We start from the raw sequence: 20,683 nt of genomic DNA, 5'->3' as shown, positions 1-20,683 counted from the left end.
AAAAAAATAAAGAATCGACTGTTAGGCGATACGAAGTTCGCCGGGTCAGCTAGTAATATAATAATTTTCATTTTTAAAATACTAAATGTCCTACAGCTGTTGGAGTCTGAAGACCACTACGAGGGGGAAAGGAAAGACCTGACGGGGCGACTGGAAGCTCTCGACAGCATCGTTCGAATGTTGGAGCTCAAGCACAAGAACTCCTTAGACCACGCCAGCCGACTTGAGGAAAGAGAAAATGAACTTAAAAAGGTAATTACTACACTTGTTCTAATTCATGAAGACGGCCCAGCTTTGGTACCGTCGACGCATTTTAAACTGAGTCGTCGAGTTTTCTGTCTGTTTCGCTCGCACTCACCTACGACCTGTAAATGCGAGCGAAACACAGATAACTCGACGACTCAGTTCTTTTAAATTGACTTGTTTACTATATTAGTATTGAGTGTACTGATAAGCGTTAACCCATTTGTGTGCGTAACGTAAACCGTGCTCCCTGGCGCAGTGGTAAGCACTGTGGTCGTATTAGTAAGTCCCGGACTCGATTCCCAGCAGGGGTTTGGAATTTTTGTAATTTCTAAATTTCTGGTCAGGTCTGGTGGGAGGCTTCGGCCGTGGCTAGTTACCACCCTACTGGCAAAATCGACTTTTATCGATCGAATAAAATTTTTATGAATTTTTTGGTAGTTAATTATCACTAGGCTTAAATTAAGTCACTTTTATAAAAAAGGGTAAAACACCCTATTCTGGCTGAATTTATTAAATTATTTATTAACTAGATGATGCCCGAGACTTCGTCCGTGTGGATTTGGGTTTTTAAAAATCCTGTGGGAACTCTTCAATTTTCCGGGATAAAAAGTTGCCTATGTTCTTCCCCGGATGCAAGCTATCTCTGTGCCAAATTTCGTCAAAATCGGTAGAACGGTTGAGCCGTGAAATGCTAGCAGACAGACAGACAGACAGACACACTTTCGCATTTATAATAATATTAGTATGGATTAAAAAAAATATTTGTCGTTAGGAATATGCGAAACTTCACGAGAGATATACTGAGCTGTTCAAAACACACATGGACTACATGGAACGCACCAAGCTGCTGCTCAGCACTGCAAGCGATCGCAGTGAAGTTAGGGGCAGGTTGGGCTTGAACCCTGTCGGTCGGTCTAGTGGTAAGTTGTTTTTCAAATCTCCCCGTCCTCATTGTTGAGGGTCGTGACCCCTTTCCATTAATCATTATGATAATCATCAACCGATAGACATCCATTGCTGGACATAGGTGGTGACTTCCACACGCCAGGTCTTGCGCTGCCTCTGTCGTCTGTTCACCTTCTTGCAGTGTGTGAACTTGAAGTGGATCTTCTTCCAACGCTGCCCTTTCCACTGCGAAGTCGCCAATCTAGCACCTTGGAACCCTATCCAAGCCCTATGCGAATTATTGTAACCTTGAATGTCTATTTTGACCATACTGTAATGAAATTTATATCCCCTAGTGCAGAAGCGGATTAAATGTCAAAAGCGCCCTAGCCAACACCTCATAGGCGCCCCTCTAACAGCCATATTAAAAAATTTACCTACTAACTTCGAAAGAACGTGGAATCGTCTCACTATATTTATTTATGTGAACGAGTGAAGAACATCATGTCATGATACTTTGCTATACTAAAGAAGAGGCAGGTTACTCCAAGATAATATTACTTAGTAGGGGGATAATTGGGTCGGCCAGGTAATGGAACTCTACATGATTACCTGCCCCCCTAGGCACGTGCCTAGTTTGTCTTAGGGATAATCCGCCTCCGCCGTAGTGTGAAATAAGCTTTAAAATTTGCCCAGAATAACATCCATCGTATCTCTGTCCAGGGCCCATCTCGTTTGGATTCGCATCCCTGGAAGGCTCAGTGCATGCGGTGGAGCAAACTGAAAGTATCACGGGCAGCCCCGAGAGTCTATCGTCATCTCCGCCCTCGCCACCCATCGGTAAGTCACTTTCATCATGATCAACCCATCGCCGGCTCACTACAGAGCACAGGTCTCCTCTCAGAATGAGAAGAGTTTGGGCATAGTCTACCGCTCTGGCCATGTGCGGATTGGCAGACGTCACACACCTGTGAGAACATTATGGAGAACTCTCGGGCATGCAGATTTCCTCACGATGTTTCCTTCATCGTCAAAGCAAGTGACATTTAATTGCTTTAAACGCACATAACTCCGTACAGTACGCGGCCGAAAGTGATGAACATCGGCCTTTACAATGACATTTCATCGTTGTAGAGCGTTGTCTCTGTCACTCATACACATATGACACTTTGTCGGTTTCAACGACCGAGACAGTGCTCTACAAATCTGCTGTCTCCTAAAGATCGATGTTCGTACATAAACTAGGCTATCACCGCTTGGCTCTTGTAACTTTAACAAAAACTTATTATTTGTAGGGTCGGAGCTAGCTGCAGCTCGGACGGTGGAGAGAGCTCACCAAACCGATGCAATCACACAGCAAAGTCAAGTAAGACTAATATTTACTATTTATTTTAAATCCTGAATCCCTAAATTAGTCATTCTTTTTATTGAAGTAAAACAAAGTTAAGGGAAGGTGGTTTTGAATAGCGCAATCCTAGCTACAATCGACGCAGTTATCTGTCTGTTTCGCTTGCACTTACCTATGATCTGGAAGTGCGAGCGAAACAGACAGATAACTCGGACAGATAACTAAATGCGAAAGTGTATGTCATCTTGTCACGGCCGACCGATTTGGACGCTTAGTACGGATACGGCTCGCGTCCCAGAGACGGACAACGGCTTTTATCCCGCAAAATCGGAGTTCCCGGGATTTTAAAAAAACCTAAATCCACCAAGATGGTTTGTCACATATTGTCTTTGTTTAGACAATTTTGAAAGCGGAACGCAGAACTCGAGAACTCTGTCCGTGGGTACGACTTCTCGGGTGTTACCTTTTCATACTGATAAAACCGAGTTTCTTGCTGGTTCTTCTCGGTAGAAACGGCATTCCGAACCAGTGGTAAATTAAAACTACCCGACTATTCGAAAGCGCTTGTAAAAAGTCTACTTGAATAAAAACATTCTATTTTATTCTATTCTAGGTCATACCAGACATAGGTAAAAAAAATCTGGCATGAAATATAAAAATAAAAATATGTTCAAGTTTAATGCAAGAATCGATATTCATGATAACTTATCATAAGTGCAATCATCATGTAATAGAATAATTACAGTGATTATGTTATAAAGTACCCATTAGTAGCTTTAATATCTTAAACAGGTATCGTAGTCATTAGAATCGTGTTAACAAGCAGTCTACTTTTGTTTGTCTGTAAGTTCGTCAATTCCATCAAACACCCAAACTTCCAAACTAATAAGATTGTCATAATGATACATGCGGCTTTACTACGTGGGATTCGCCAAATGATTCGAATTTCATTAGCAAGGCAATAATGCGAAGATGGTTTTAGACCACTAAATTTGCATTGTGCATTAGGCACATTCTTTTTTAGCGTAGTAGCTCAGGCAGGGTATCCGCTAGTTAATAATATCGTTGTTTAGCCATCGATTTCAATATAATCATTAGGTATATTTTTTCAGCGCTTCGTGTGAAAAAAGATATTTGAATTGGATATAACATTTATATTATAACGTGTTGCGTGTGGAATATGTTTATAGTTTAAATAAAATGCTTACTTATAATTCTACAAGAATCTTTTACTGTATTTATAAATCACTAGATTTGTAATGTCCGTCATGCATTGCAATGCGATTCGTGCGTATTTTGTATTTGGCAGAAATCCTCCCACAAGTCCCACCGGGCGGTGGGGTGATTCGCTAACTCAGTGTCTAACACTGAATGATAGCCACCACAACCACAAGCTCATTTTTTAATCCGTTGAAGGTTTTCTACGAAAAAATATTTTATTACCACCCAGTGAAGCAGCAATGTAGAACCAACCAACCTCGGTGGCTATCAATCAGTGTTAGAAACTGAGTTAGCGAATCACCTAGCAGGTCTACAAACTTCCAAATCAATCTGTTGAACGATGCGCGAACGCGTAGATACGGACACAGACAGACGGATACATACAGACCCACAGATATGTCCAGATTTGCAACTAGCGTGGCCCCCTCAGTCCCTCTCGCTCAAGCAGATTTTCTTACTTGTGAAATGTCATTCCTTCTACACTTAAATGTCAAATACTCACGTACAAATACATTTTGACAAACAAAAAAAAGTGGCCACGGTGATAAGGACAAAACATAATCATTAGGTCACGTTCTAACAAGAGCTTAAATGCATTTAGCTATCTCGCTCTAACAGTAAGTGACACAATAGGGCTACTTCTAACAGTCCTTATTCTGAGTACAGACCGTTTACTATAACTTGTCCCCTGTCCTCATGTTGGCACCATTGTTTTGTTTACTTTATTCCTTAGAACTTAGAGTTTATTATTGTGTGAGTTGTGATGGTGCCAACATGACGTCAGGGGACAAATAGGCTACTTGACTCATATCTAATTTCGTCCAATAAATGATTATTTATTATAGTATTTTGCTTAAGACAACGAAATATATCAATAACAATTATTAAAAACGCAGGATGGATATATAAATCCAATTTAAAAAAATACAGTTTTTATTTTTATTTGAAACGCAGAAAACGCTGTCAGCCATGATGTGACGTCATTAAATATGTAAACAAAGAAATGTCATCCCTATGTCACGCGGGGACTAACGTAGTATCCATATATATAAAATTTAGAGTCCTGACTAACTTATATATCAACGCACAGCCTAAACAGCTGGTCCTAGATACATGAAATTTGGTGGGTGTGTTCTTTGTAGGTAAAGAGAAGGTATCCACTAGGAAAGGATTTTTTGAAATTCCACCCCTGAGTGGGTTAAATGGAGGTTTGAAATTTATGAAGTCCACGCGGGCGAAGTCACGTGCATAAGCTAGTTTTTATATATTTCTAAAAACTCATAGTAAACGTAAAAAAATATCGTTTTCTCTTTATAAATTGAATAAGTTATTAAGTAAGACTTACAACAAAGTGATCTTTGCAAAAATAAATGTGGGTTGAAGTCGTTAGTCATATAGGATCCCTTTAAGCAAGTCTTTGCGTGTTACGTATATTTATTTCACTGGGCACTCTAATCCACAACTTTCCTGTGGTCTTTATCGATGCGTTTTTTACTTTCTCGGATGATACAATAACGATAATTACTATATTTTTCATGTAAACTAGTATAGAAGTCATGTTTATTAAACTTTGGGAGGTTATGCTGTTGTTTACAAATGCATGATGTCAGAGCACAGATAATCTATCGGCCAAACATGGCCGACCAGTGTTTTCACCTGTCTAAGAAAAATATATTTTTAAATTAAAGTTTTACGGTTATTAGGGCGCAAAAAAATATAGTGTTAATTTTTTTGATATAATAGGACAAATATTAACCATTTAAGACCAACTTAAAAAAAGAGTCAAGTAGCCTATTATAGTGAACGGTCTGTAATTTTATGAGAAGTCCCTATAATTTATACAATGTGCCCCAGGGCATAAGCTAGCTGATAATAATAGTAAAATAGTGTATCTGTATACATTTTTAATAACAACTAAAGGTATGGGTAAAGGTGTGTACGAACGCAACGCATATTCACAACATACAACTACCAAAGTAGAATACTATATTGAAATAAGTATATAGCGTACTAGCTTTGCACTATTTTTTTTAAAGAATATTAGCCATGCTTATCTATCTAATATATATAAAAATAAATCGCTGAATGTGTTGCTGATCGCAAATCTCGAGAACAGCTAGATCGATTTCGCTAGTTCTTTTTTAAAAATACCTATACGGACCGCTCGAGCAGTCATTGGTCATAGCTTGAAACTTCCTGAAGAACGCAAAGCTTCCTGGCTAGCCCGCTTCCATCTGCATCATCATTTACTACCAGGTGAGATTGCAGTCAAGGTAACTTGTATCTGAATAAATAAATAAAAAATCTGCCATTGATAACTGCTGCTTACAGCAGCATTCGCGACTGCTCGAGCGGTTCCATGTATATCTGCAAATAGAAGACTGTAGATCACTATACAGTCGCAGCTTGAAGCAGTCAATCCGGACTGCTTCAAGCTGCCCGTGTAAGGCCGGCTTATACGGCATTATTACATTTAACTTTTGGAGAGTGTATGGTGAATGCTACACACTCGATCTTGATTGGTAATATTTGGATCGAACCATTGCCTTAATAAACAGATAAAGGAAGGAGAATTAGGTTTTTTTAAATCCCGTGAGAACTCTTTGATTTTCTTTAACCTATGTCACTTTCCAGGTATTTATCTATACCCGTGCAAAATATCACGTCAATCCGTTGTACCGGTGTGACGTGATTGAAGGACAAACTAACGAACCAACAATCCAACAAACCAATGGACCAACAAGCCAACAAACAAATTTCGCATTTATAATAAGGGACCGCAGATACAAGTTAGCCCTTCACTGCAAACTCACCTGGTAGTAAATGATACAGACTATGGTTCGATACAAATACCGCCAATCTAGATCGAGTGTGTACCATTCGCCTATGCGTTGCGTTTTTACTCGACACTCGAGTACTAGAGTTATAAAAATATATCGTCGCTTGTTGTGATTTGCGATCAGGGTCCACAGATTACTTTATAAGCAACCACAATAACACTGCACTTGTAAAAATCGTGTTTCGTTCAACAGTAGCATTGTTACATCCATCGACTTCGCACTCGCACCACTCTGAGTAGTGAATAGAACTGAATTTTGATTGCGAACATTTCAAAGGACGCGTATACATATACGCACACTCCCTTACAAAAGCCATCTCTCTATTCGGAGTGAAGTATTGTTCTTGAGAGAGTAAACGGCACACTGGCACCGACCCGGTACTAACATTCTTGCATTCTTTCAAATATCTACTGTTCAAGTTGTACGCTAAACAGTTGGGCGTCTTCATTGTGGAACATTGGTAGCATTTCAAACTGAAACTGTGACTTAAAGCGATTAAAAACACTGTGATATGGAAGATTAATCTCATTATCAATCATAGAATTATTGAGTACTAAATGTTTTCAATATATCAAATCCTATGATTTAATGTTTATTACAAGTTGTCAAACAATTTAGCAATGTCATAACATGTCTGATTTCATTTATTGAAATTCAAATTAATAAGTTAAGGTTCTAATAAAAAGATTTTATATTTAAAATCCAAGTTTAGAACACATTATAGTAGCTCTGGTTTAGAATGGATTATAATGCGTAAAAATTAATAAATGAATTGGTTATTTTACTACTTTTGTATTTGATAAATATTATTACTTTATTACAAACTAGGATGAAAATAATGACATGACGTACGCTGAAAAAAATATTAAAATCTTGATTTTGGAGTGGGAGGGTCTTCTATCCCTTTCTCGCAAAACGAAAATTTGTATGAAACCGCACGAAGCTACTATATGGCATTTGTCAAAATGACGTCATAATTCTAAATTGCTATCTCTGTCTAATCAGAAATTTTTAAATGCTTGTAACTTTTTTATTATTTGATTAGTTTACATCATTATTTTTATCCTAGTCAATACTTATAATAAAATCATAAAAAAATTGGGGCCAAATACCCAATTTTCATTCGAACTTTGTGTGTGAAATATCATATCAAAAGTACGATTGTAATCCTTATTTTAATTTCCCGATACTTTTGACAGACAGTTGACCCATAGAGTTATAATGGCATTGGCACGTGAGTCATTTTGTACGGACTATGCACTTATATTCCTTGGATTACACGGCCTTATTTTTTAATTGCAGGCTACGTCGCCCGTAGCGCCTCTCAACTCTAACACGGGCAGGTCTCAAACGAAGAGTGAGAAGCGTAGCGCAAACACCCTTTATCAGGAGCTGGCCTTCCATGATACAGATGTTACCATCGCTGAAGCGGACGACGGCGCCGATATTACCGGTAAGGTCTTAATATTGTTTTCACTTCTTATCCTCGGTAAGTTCTTTATCCTGGTTTTAAGCGGACTAAAACTTCTAGCAGTAGGTGTCACGTCAAAGGGTCTCTGACCTTATGCCTGCACAGTGGCTGATTCATCGATGTATGAGAGTGAGCTGTCGCGTATCTCTGTTTCATTTCCTCGCAATCGAAGCGAAAAGCAGAGTGTATAATATAATATAACTCGGTCATAAAACCCATTTTATGCCCAATCTACTATATCTGTCCACTATCTTTTTCACTATGTTCCATGCGAAAAAGATAGAATTATTTAATATGGAATTGAATTAATAAAATTTTCTTTTATATCTCGCAGGAAGCTGGGTCCATCCTGGAGAGTATGCATCTTCGGGTGAGTATTAATATTCTCATCACAGTGTCTTATCATTTATCGTCATCCCATACTATCATTTTTGTACTATTTTGCATACGTTTTACATACGTTTGTGTGAAATATCTATCTTTATGTTTCCCCATTTTGAGAACAATGTTGTATTAGCCCCATTTTGAAAATAATTTTGTAAATTTTCAAAATACATATTGAATAGCATGACAAATTGAAAATACGTTTATCATAAAAATACGTTTAATATAAGTCCCGCACATTGCTAATGCGCGTGGCTGCCATTTTAGTGACGTCAGCACTAGATTGAAGTGTCGAGCTGATGGTATATTTTTATTTCGGCTGACGTCAAAATGACGTTATTTCGACGATAATGAGACATGGTTCCAACGCAATAGCAATTTGCGGGACTTATACCATTGCTATGACTAAATAATATACTTATGTCTTGTCCCATTTTTTGTAATTATTATGTCCATTGACTAATAATGATGTCTTGTCGACTAATTGTTCGTTTCTTCTATTTCATGGCTTCTAACCATACGTTGCAACCACGCAGTTAACGATAATTATTTTGGTGAGTAAATAATATCAATTCTTTTTTTTTTAAATTATTTAAAAATTTCTCCCGCTTTGAATTTATACTACTTTTTCTCCTTCATTAATATTATAAAATAATTGATATTCTGTATTTGTTGACAGGTATGGGCAAGGAGGTAGAAAATCTCATTTTGGAAAACAATGAACTTTTGGCTACGAAGTAAGTTTTCATCTTTGTTAAAGATTCTATACTCCATCCACGAAATCAAGTTAATATAGCCCTCTCTCTATCTAATACCATACAAAAACAGAGAGAGAGCGCTATTCTTACTTCATTCGGCGGAGAAGTTAGTTATAACGCTCTCTCTGTTACCCATACAAACGATAGAGCCAAACACAGAGAGAGAGAGAGCTATATTAACTTGTTCCCGTCGGTGAAGTATTTAGTTTTCTCAAGATAATCATTTGACTTAGAGCGTGGATTCATTAGACGTATAGCTTATGGTCGCCATGCGTGTAATCTAATCAGGACTCATTATACAGGTTGTATATATATATACCAGAACGCTAGCAAAAACTTAGCGTATTATAATCTAAGAGGAGTGATAGAGCACAGCACAGCGCAGCATAGCTCAGTGTTGATTGGTCACCCGAAGGGAGCAACTCAAAGTCGCCCATCCAACAATACGTTTAGTGAGACTGCGGCCTAATGATAATTAATTTACTGTAATTTTATTGCGCTAGATTAAAAGAAATACACCCGTCTTACAAGGTTGAGTTTGAGGTTGTGCCTGTGTTGCAGAAACGCCCTGAACGTAGTCAAGGACGATCTGATAGTTAAAGTGGACGAGTTGACCGGCGAGCAGGAGATATTGCGCGAGGAGGTGGCGGCGTTGAGTTCGGCCAGAGAGAAGCTTCGGGAACGTGTCTCTCAGCTTGAGGAAGAGTTGCGTCAACTCAGAGAGGCGGTGAGCGGCGGAGCGGGCGCCGCGGCCGAGGAAGATGAGGCAGATGTACCGATGGCGCAGCGACGCAAGTTCACGCGGGTCGAAATGGCCAGGGTGCTCATGGAACGCAATCAGTATAAGGTAAACTATGTAGCTTTTGTTTCAGCTTGAGGAAGAGCTGAATCAGCTTCGAGAGGCGTTCAGAGGCAGCTGCAGAAGATAAACTAATAGGGTGTCAGATTAGTTAAGTCTCATGTCTTAGCTTGAGGAAGAGTTGCGTCAGCTCAAAGATTCGCTGTGATAAGGCAGAAGTTTGCGACAGGTCGACAAGGCAAACGGGTTGAGGTCGCCCCGCACACCCACACAGTCCCCTTCCACGACTCACCTTAAACCCCGCTTTTTTTTTTTTTATTTATAACAAGCGTAGGTACACCAAATATTTACATTATTATTTTCTCGCCAAACTGGTGAGCCAGTTTGTTGGCGAGCTGGCGCTCCTTAAAAATAACTATAATCTACGTATAAATTGTACTTATGTATGTAAACTTATATTCTAACTTATAAACTTATACTCAGATTAAGGATTTGCTTGTTCATGTCGAACTGTCGCGAACTATATACCTATGGCGCTGCGTTGCAAGTTCATACGGGTTGAAATAGCCCTTTTGTTGCTCATGAAAATGTGAAATCCTTTGTATCGCAATTAGAAAAAAATTGAAAACACGATCACAAACCTTCGAAAAGCTAATCTTTGACCTTAAATGTACAAAATTTAATAAAGAAACTAAAGCAAACATGAAATTGAAACCATATTTCTACTATTTTATATTTTTTTTCTTATTACTATAATGCTTAGGTATTATTATGACGTATTTTATATATTTATTAGACAAATAAAAAATCATTATGGTATTTTGGAAACAAATATGGAACCTCGATATACGAACTGCATTGTAATGTTTATACGTCTGTGTATTCCAGGAACGCTTCATGGAACTGCAAGACGCAGTCCGCTGGACTGAGATGGTACGTGCCAGTCGAGTCGACTCGACCATTGACAAGAAGAGTAAACAGAGCATCTGGAAGTTTTTTAGCAACCTTTTTAGGTAAGACACACAGGATTTTCTTAAAAAGAATATTAGCCATCTTAAGGCCGGATCGCATTACGGACTATAGACTATTCTCTACAGACCGTTCACTATAACTTGTACCCTGATGTTATGTTATACAATAGTAAACCTTAATTTCCAAAGAATAAAGCATACAAAGCAAAGGGCAGGGGATATAAGTTTTAGTGAACAGTCTGTATGCCGCGACGCGCTGTGTAGCTCAGTGAGCCGCAAACCCGCCTCAAATCTGTTTACTAAAATGCTCTCTATTACGCCTCGTGTTCAGATTGGACTCCTTTTTTGTGCACACTATATATAATTTAATGCAATGCGAAACCTTAATACCTATATATTAAAATTAATATGTATATGTGCGTTCATTACCTCACTCTTCATTCGATTGAGACATGTGGACATTCGTGTGGATCCCCATTTTATCACCTAATGGTCGCTAACTATGGGCCTCATAAGAAAGCTCAAGGTCACTCAGCGGGCGATGGAGAGAGCTATGTGCGGAGTTTCTCTTCGTGATCAAATCAGAAATGAGGAGATCCGTAAGAGAACTAGAGTAACCGACATAGTTGAACGGGTTGCGAAGCTGAAGTGACAATGGGCAGGGCAGGGCACATAGCTCGGAAAACCGATAGACGTTGGGGTCTCAAGGTGCTCGAATGGTGACCTCGCACCGAAAGGTGTAGCGTTGGAAGACCACACTAGGTGGACGGACGGCATCAGACGAGTCGCTGAGAGCCGCTGGATTCAGGCGGCGCAAGACCGTGGCGTGTGAAAGCCCCTACAAGAGACCTATGTCCAGCAGTGGACGTCTATCGGTTGATGATGATGATTATGATGATTCTACCACCTTAGGGGTTGAATTTTCAAGAATCCTTTCTTAGTAAATGTCTACATCTATCTGCTGCATGTCATATTTCAGCCCGTACAGTAGTTTGAACTATGCGTTGTTTGCTTTTTTTAATTTCATTTTTTTCACACATTTTCCTTCTTTCTTCTGCCTTTCTTGTTCATTGTCTTGAGTTTCTTTTTCGCAATTAGACGGTGTTGTCCGCTGTACGTGAGACCGCTGCCGCGGCTCCCAGGTTTTTTTTGAAAGAATATTTGCTAATGATGACTAATATTTCCCTTTTCCCTCCAACTAAGCGTCAAGCTTGTACTAGGAGTAGGTACGACAATAGTGCAACGGGTGGGGTTAGAACCGGCGACCTTTCGGATTTCATTCCGCTCCTCTAACCGTTGAGCTATTGAGGCTCCCCGTTGGATCACTTGTTCACACCTTGCTAATCATACCAATATTAAACGCGAAAGTGTGTCTGTCTGTCTATTGTTACCTTTTCATGTTCATCCGCTTACTTGATTTTGATTCATCATTTAGTTTAATTAGCTTAGTTGTATATGCTTATTTTCATGTAGTAACTTGGCAAAGCCAACTATCGCAAAGCGAATTTTAAGAACAAGCTTTGCGTTATACAGTACGTGGCAGAAAGTAATATACATCGACCTTTAGATTGACATTTCGGATTTGTAAAGCGTTGTCTCTTTCACTTATATCTATATGACGTTTTGTCGGTCTCAACGACAGAGACTCTACGAATCTGCTATCTCCTTTTAAAGGTCGATGTACATTACTTTTTGCCGCGTACTGTACTTCCTTAAGGATTAGATCTATAGCGCGTACTCTTACTTTCCTCTAGCTTAAGTTTCAATTAAAACGGGACAGAGATATGCCAGCGATATAATGCCATCTACCCTCCAATTGTATAAGAAAAACGTATTCATCGTTATCGTAATGGTCAACAAATTCTGCCCTTTGATTGGCTGTGAAAAAATGTAAACAGCGAATCAACCAATCCAAGGGTAGAATTTTTTGACGATTACGATAACGATGAATATGTTGTTCTTGCACAATCGGGAGGGCTGGTCTCAAGTGTGAGCAAAGACAAAGTGCGCTCAATAGATCTCAACCGTAGCCTGAGGCTAGAAAGGAGCAAGACAGTTTGACTGATGAAGTATTAATAGGAGTTTGTACTATCTGTTTCAACTATTAAGATCATGGGCCATATTACTTCGTTATCAACATACCTTTTAAAATTGCATCGTTGTATAGTGCGTGCAAACCGCGTGGCCTATGACCTGCACAAACCGACGTGTTGCGACTTCAGATTGGACTATTTGTTTTGCGATCACTGTACAGTTGAAATTGTTGTTTGTTTAACCTTTTTATCTACGCTCATAATATCTTAAAATCCTGATTATAATTTTAAAAAGTTATGTGATTTGAAAGATTTGATTTACATCATCTTTGATATGAAAAAGTTTTGTACGCAAAAAATCAAAAATAATGCCTAATTTTTTTTTCATTAAATTACAGTCCTGTCAGATTTCGCATTTGAGCCTTAGCTGTGAGGTACTAATCTGTAATTTATTTACTATCAATGTTTTTTTTTGTGATGCGGCGCGTATTCGTCGTCTGTGCGGCTTAGCGGGTGTGCGTCGTCTGTGCGGCTTAGCGCGTGTACGTCGTCTGTGCGGCTTAGCGCGCGTGCACCGTCTGTGCGGCTTAGCGCGTGTGTGATTTTTTTGTAGGATTTAGATGTTATACTAGTATTATTTTAATCTATAGCCGTACGCCTTATTTTCAAAATTAATTCATTATTTTTGTTTTTTTATTGGCCAAAAGTTTTATTCTGGGCGAAACTATATATATATTCGGTACTATACTGTGAAGAATTTGACTTCACTTGACATAGAAACAAGCTTGCGATAAAATATATTACCAAGTTTTATGGTTTGGATTTTAAGATATGAGTTTAGATAGTGTATGAATTTACATATAATTAGACATCTTAGCGTTTAACCACTTTAGTAAAGCCGAGTGTGAGGCATGTATAAATTAGGCATCATTGCCATAATAATTTATCATGCGAAAGTTTTATAAAATACTATTTAACACACATACGCTGCATACTGAAATTGCTTGCGAAACGCGGGGCGAAATGTAAGTTTTATAATGGTGTTAACAGTTGAAACAGGTAGTATTTTACAATAGGCGCCTAGTGCCAAAGTTACAGTGCTACGTTCGCAATCACGTCTTTAAAAAAAATGAAAATAGCGAGCAAACGAGCGGGCCGGTCACCTGATGTTAAGTGTTTACCGCCGCCCATGAATTTGCAGGGGAACCGGCAATGCGTCGCCTTTCAGGATCTGCCTTTTGAATAACCCCATGTTGAAATCTAGTGGGAACATAGCCAAAGAGAGTTGGTTCCGCAGTTCGCATGTGCGTGGAAGAAAAGATCTGGTACAATGTTTTCTGCGTAGCTGACGCTTTCTGTCTGCTTAACTGACGCCTAAAAATGCTATTGCAACGCGTCTTGTGTTAAGTTCAAGAGCAACTATTTAACTGGCGCAGACTATACCAAACATAGATTCGTTGTTCACACATCATGTATCTCGCTCTTGAGTCTTGCTCGATGCGATAGCATGGTCTCACGCTTGACTTAAAGCGACCATGGAGAGCATTCTTAAGTCGTATGTGACGTGTGGTATACTATGTTTCGACAGCTCCAGCGAGCGTCCGCAGCGGCCGCTGTCGACGCCGCAACTGCGCGCGGTGACGGCGCCGCAGCCTTCCATGCGGCACTCGCGCACGCAGGCCGACTTCATCGAGACGCAGCTGTCGGACCACCATCACAGAAGACACGAACACTCGCGCTCCGAGCAGTTCCGACAGGTAACCGACCAATTTATACAGTGACATCATACAAGTATTTCGCAGCGGCTGCTGTCGATGCCGCTGCTGGGCATGGTGGCGGCTCCGCAGCCGTCCATGCGGCACTCGGGCACGCAGGCCGAATCATTGTCTCGCGAGATGTGAAACATAGAGTATTCAACGCAGAAATAGTGCTGTCTTTCCCTTGGGCGCCACTAAGCCCGGCGCTTCACTCAGGATTTTAGATTCATCACCCTCACTAAGCTCAGGAGTTACTCTACAATACCTAGTTACGTTTGGGATTCATCCCAGTGTCCGTAACGTAAGACATAACATTACCTCCATGTTGAATCATTTACTATAACTATGAAAGGACTAACTTTGCTTATGCTATAGTTCTGTCGCTTTGTTCACAGGTGCGTGCCCACGTGCGTAAAGAGGACGGACGAACCCAAGCGTACGGTTGGAGTTTGCCGTGCAAGAGCGGTCAAGGAAACAAAGGCAATGCTTGCCTTTCCCTATCCTCTGGTGGCGTACCAGTACCCGTACCAGTTTTCTGCAGGTAATATATACTACTAGCTCTTTAAACTAAAAATAGCGAGCAAACGGGCAGGCAGAGATCAAACTAGATTGTAATGTACAGTCCGTGACCGAAAGTAATGTACACCAACTTTAAGCATAGCAAATGATAGCAAATTTGTAAAAAACACAACGACAACCGACAAACAACAAACGACAAAACGTCACATAGGTATGAGTGACAGAGACAGCCCTCTACAAAGCCGAAAGGTCATTCTAAAGACATTCTAAAGTACATTACTTTCGGCCGAGTACTGTATTAAATTTGGGAACACAAAGAGTGGTCGTCAGTCGCAGGTAAAGGGACAGCAGTCAGGACAAAGAAAAGTGTCATTCGGCAGTAAAAAACTATCATAAACTACATAAAGCCACAGACAAACGACCGCTGTTACTGTGTACTCAATAATGATTCGCTTACACTATACATTTCGACATTAATTATCTACAGGCCAATAGCGGAGTCGGAGCCTCAGATGACGCTGCTGTGCGCGGCGGGCGTGGACCGCGGCGGTGGCCGCACGCCCGACGGTGGCTGCATGGTGGGCGAGAGCGTGTTCTACGACGACCGCCACGGCCGGCCTGACGACGCCGTGTGCCTAGGTACACTTGTGTTTGTTGTTACCTACAGGCCAGTAGCGGAGTCGGAGCCTCAGATGACGCTGATGTGCGCGGCGGGCGTGGACCGCGGTGGCGGCCGCACGCCCGACGGCGGCTGCATGGTGGGTGAGAGCGTGTTCTACGACGACCGCCACGGCCGGCCTGACGACGTTGTGTGCCTAGGTACACTTGTGTTGTTATCAACAGGCCAGTAGCGGAATCGAAGCCTCAGATGACGTTGCTGTGCGCGGCGGGCGTGGACCGCGGCGTAAGCTAATAAGTCAAAACAATTTTGCCTTTGAAACTATTGTTTTTGCTTTTATTTTCGGGCCGCTTTTGAAGCACTTATATCAAATCTGTCGTTTCTAATGTACCAGGGTCAGGTACAATGTCTATAAATATGTAACTTGTTTTTACAGCGCACGAGATTAGTGCAGTGACACAAGCAGTACACTCGCCCGAGGTGGAACACATCGACGAGCAACTGAGCTCGACGCGAGCCGAGAGCGAGCAACAGAACCTGTCCTCACTGGTGTGGATCTGTGCTAGCACGCAGTCCAAAGGTGTAGTGATGGTGAGTACACGTGTTTCTACAACCAGGAGAAATACTTCGGTGATACAAGTATTTCTCAAACAAACATATATTATTCTCGGAGTAAGAATATCACCATTACAATAATAAACCCAACAATGGTTACAGCTACTCCGCATACGACTATGCAAATAATGTACCGCCCTAAGAAACTGTTTTGTCCACGCAAAAGGCCCCTTATTCTGAAAGGAGGCTGGTACACCGGACGGTGCGCTTTCGGCTTTACGAATGATTTTTCCGTCTGGTTAGCAATTTTGGGTTAATTTATAAAATATGATGAGAATGGACTTGTAGAAATTTAACTATCAACACAATGAAAGTGATTGCTGTTCCGCCTAAACCTATTACACTCGCCTGAGGTGGAACACATCGACGAGCAACTGAGCTCGACGCGAGTCGAGAGCGAGTAACACCTGGGAACCTGTCCTCACTGGTGTGATCTGTGCTAGCATGCAGTCTAAGGTGTGTGGTATTTTCCATGGCTTTATGTGTCACGAAAACCGTGGAAAATACTTTACCATTAAAAGAACACTTATTTCTGTGTGAGCATTAAAATGGCTCACAAGCAGTATAAGTCCCGCAAATTGCTATTGTGCTGGAGCCTGGAACCATATCGGCTTTACATCGAAATGACGTCATTTTGACGACAGCCGAAATAAAAATATACCATCAGTCTAGTGCTGACGTCACTAAAATGGCGGCCACGTGCATTAACAATTTGCGGGACTTGTAACATTAGTTAATGTTAGTTTCAAAACTATCCATCCATCCATCCATCAGCCTGTTTGCGTCCACTGCTGGACATAGGCCTTTCCAAGAGCGCGCCACCAAACACGGTCCTCCGCCTTCCTCATCCAACCGCTCCCCACCACCTTCTTCAGGTCATCGGTCCAGCGGGCTGGGGTCGTCCCACACTGCGCTTACCGGTACGCGGTCTCCACTCCAGAACACGTCTGCCCCATCGGCCATCGGTTCTGCGACAGACATGGCCTGCCCATTGCCACTTCAGCCCGCTAATCCTTTGAGCTATGTCGGTCGCTTTTGTTCTTCTGCGAATTTCCTCGTTCCGGATTTTATCCCTGAGAGTGATACTGATAGATATGGATCAATGAAACAACTGCTCGGTCGGACGGTCCGTTTATTACTGGAGATCTACCTACATGAAAGGTGTAATACACATCACTCCTCCACACTTAATTTTTGGAACCTGCTGACAAACAATAATAATCTTAAACTAAAACACAGTAGGTACCCAAATAATTAATCGCTAAGTATCAATAACAAAATAAACCGCACTAAAAATATTTTCTATAGTCAACTTTTTTTCTATTACGCTTACTTCGACATGAGAGTGTGGGTGACGGCGCGGGCGCGTTCGCGCTAAGTTCACGTTGAGGTGATTGCTCAGGGTCAGCCACCGTGGGTGACGGTCCACCCTGCGACGCTGCCGCCGCACTCCCGGGTTCCGACTGCGCAAGCCCTCGCTCACACTCTCCGTCCTCACAATCGCCCCATTCTTCCCCATCACCGCCATCTGCCACACATTCGACATCCGGTGCCGTTGTTGCTTGAGTTTTATCAGTTTCTATTTCCACCGCCAGCTCGTCGGTACATTGAGTGTTCGCGGGAAATAAGGACTGATTATTATTATCAATGGGGCTGGCGATTGCGGTCTCGGCTGAAGGTGGTGGAGAAGGTAACTGATAAGACTCTTTCTTTACATCTTCTTTACCGGTATATTTTATTATTTGATCTACGTGTCTAATACAGCAAACTTCCAGGTCGTGAATTAAAATTCTATACATTTTATTCCCTATCTTCGCTTGTATGGTCCCCAATTGCCATGTCTCCTTCCGAGCACTGTACCATCGAGTCCAAACAACGTCTCCAATGTCAAAGGTTCTTTTAGTTGCTTGGCAGAAACCACGATCCATCCTACTCGACGGCAAAATCAAGTCAAGACGGGACCGCAGATTTCTGCCAAACATCAACTTGGCCGGTGTCTGGCCCGTAGTACAGTGCACGGTATTTCTATAATTAAATAAATATCCTAATAACAATTCATGAGTCTGCTGTATTGACGGACTATCTTTTATAATACATTTTAACATTTTTTTGCACGTTCTTACCGAGTTCTCGGCTTGACCGTTACTGGGCGGATGATATATGGGTGTCGTCATGTATTTAATGCCGTTATTTAAACAAAATGTTTTAAAATCGTTCGAGTTTATTTTAACGTCATTATCGGAAACCAATACCTCTGGAAGACCATGTGTGGAAAAAATCGTTTTAAGTTTCCCTATTAGAGCCTTTGTCGACGTGCCACTATGCATATATACACACTCAATCCATTTGCTAAAGGAATCGACCACAATCAGGTACACTTTTTGCTCAACGGTCATGTAATCTATGTGTATGCGCTGCCAGGGGCCAGCCGCGGGCGGCCAGGGCGCGGGGGGGTCGCGCGGCGGCGCAGGGCGCGCTTGCACACACGCCTCGCACGAGCCGATCCAGCGCTCGATATGTGCGTCTATCTGAGGCCACCACATACGCTGACGTGCATTGCTTTTACATTTGACAATGCCTAAATGAGAGTTGTGAAGCTCGCGCAACATCTTTTCCATCATAGCTTCCAACATAGCTCGCTCCATAGCACGCTGAGCGACTTTTAGTTTGTGGACGAGGCCAACTGTCAGTGTCCACGTTTCCGCTCCATACGTCATCACAGGTAGGACACACTCGTTGAAGACCTTAGTCTTAAGGCTTTGCGGTATCGACGATTCGAAGACCTGTCGTAGCTTTGAAAATGCTGCCCAGCCCAGCTGAATTCTTCTGTCAGCTTCCTTGTCGAAGTTGTTTCTACCGAGTTGTATGATCTGGCCGAGGTAGTTATATTCTTGAACAACTTCGATGCTGACATTCCCGACGATGACGGGTCTTGAGATAACGTGTTCGTTAAACATGACTTTTGTTTTGTCAATGTTCATCTCAAGACCTACGCGTCTGGAAGAACAACTAAGCTCGATCAGCATTTCCTCAAGGTCCTGCAGCGATTCTGCTAGTATGACGATGTCGTCCGCAAATCGCAAGTGTGAGATGTTTTCGCCGTTCACGTTTATGCCTCGACCTCAAAACTAACAAATGATGAATTTTCAGATAATCGACGCGAACAACCCAGCCGACGTGATAGAATCCTTTCCAGTGAGCGACAAACACATCCTATGTGTCGCCTCAGTGCCAGGCGCTATGGAGGAGGACTACAGAGACCATCGCGACCAGGATCTGGAGCGTATTCCCACCATCGTGCCCAGCGACACTGAAAACAAGAGGCATTCGGTAAACAATCTCATATATTTGGGCTACAAATTGTAAACACCAGTCTCGGTTTTTATCTAGTGCTTTGGTCTAAAAGTGTGCTGCAAAATGTTAACTGTGCGTTAAGTCGAAATAAAATAAAAAATAAAAACATAAAAATATACCACTGAGTTAGGGCCGGTTGTTTCAACAAACTTTGACGGACACGTAACCTTTAAATATGACGCTAACGAATGTAAGTAAAGAAAAAGCGTTGATTCAGCATCTATTAGCGCTAACGTTCGTTAAAAAGTAACGTTTACGTTAACCAGTGCTGACACCATTGGTGATCGTCAAATCAGTTCGTAACTTCATACTTCTTACAAACGGAATATTTTATTTACAAATTACAATGAAATCAATTTTCAAAGCTTTTAATGGTAGTTTTTTTGAAGATGAAAGAGAATTTGTAAGAAAGAAAAAGTGTTTAAAATTCGAAGTAGCAATATTAATAACTATGTATATAATTTAATATACTTAAAATGAAATAAAAAAAGGATACGGAGAAGTAAGTTAATTTTTAGGGGGTTAGTTTCGCAACCAAAATAACAACGACGAACAGTTTTTTGTACAATGGAGCAACGCACTTAAATTAACAGATGTTAAAGTTCATCTACGTCTGTTAAATTTTAACGAACGTATCTTACGAAGACCAATGGTTTGAAACAACCGGCCCTTAGTCTGGTGGCTAGACGCAGGCGACGTAGCACATCAAAGTACATATTTTGCATTGCAGGGCAGGGCAGTTCAGGCAGACATTTATCTGGTGGGAGGCTTCGGCCGTGGCTAGTTACCACCCTACCGACAAGGCCGTGCCGCTAAGCGATTTAGCGTTCCGGTACGATGCCATGTAGAAACCAAAGAGCATG

The 20,683-nt window shown here is 41.2% G+C and overlaps 1 protein-coding gene across 3 annotated transcripts in view; it reads left to right on the top strand.

Moving 5' to 3' along the window:
- syd (JNK-interacting protein syd) overlaps positions 1-20,683 on the top strand; it is a 44,585-nt gene that overhangs the window by 3,384 nt on the left and 20,518 nt on the right. For 2 of the 3 annotated variants that reach the window (XM_034983385.2, XM_069508628.1), the window contains exons 2-16: positions 97-252; positions 1,019-1,166; positions 1,855-1,971; positions 2,427-2,497; positions 7,843-7,993; positions 8,346-8,381; positions 8,932-8,949; positions 9,075-9,132; positions 9,715-10,000; positions 10,841-10,965; positions 14,545-14,713; positions 15,109-15,254; positions 15,720-15,871; positions 16,288-16,442; positions 19,617-19,796. In XM_034983385.2, coding sequence (XP_034839276.1) covers positions 97-252; positions 1,019-1,166; positions 1,855-1,971; positions 2,427-2,497; positions 7,843-7,993; positions 8,346-8,381; positions 8,932-8,949; positions 9,075-9,132; positions 9,715-10,000; positions 10,841-10,965; positions 14,545-14,713; positions 15,109-15,254; positions 15,720-15,871; positions 16,288-16,442; positions 19,617-19,796 — 1,968 coding nt within the window. The remainder of the gene's footprint in view (positions 1-96; positions 253-1,018; positions 1,167-1,854; positions 1,972-2,426; positions 2,498-7,842; positions 7,994-8,345; positions 8,382-8,931; positions 8,950-9,074; positions 9,133-9,714; positions 10,001-10,840; positions 10,966-14,544; positions 14,714-15,108; positions 15,255-15,719; positions 15,872-16,287; positions 16,443-19,616; positions 19,797-20,683) is intronic. The other variant, XM_069508629.1, reaches the window with a different exon arrangement.

The sequence above is a fragment of the Maniola hyperantus genome, chromosome Z, assembly GCF_902806685.2.
Source record: "Maniola hyperantus chromosome Z, iAphHyp1.2, whole genome shotgun sequence".
NCBI classification, from domain to species: domain Eukaryota; kingdom Metazoa; phylum Arthropoda; class Insecta; order Lepidoptera; family Nymphalidae; genus Maniola; species Maniola hyperantus.
This window is presented reverse-complemented; position numbering and strand designations above follow the sequence as displayed.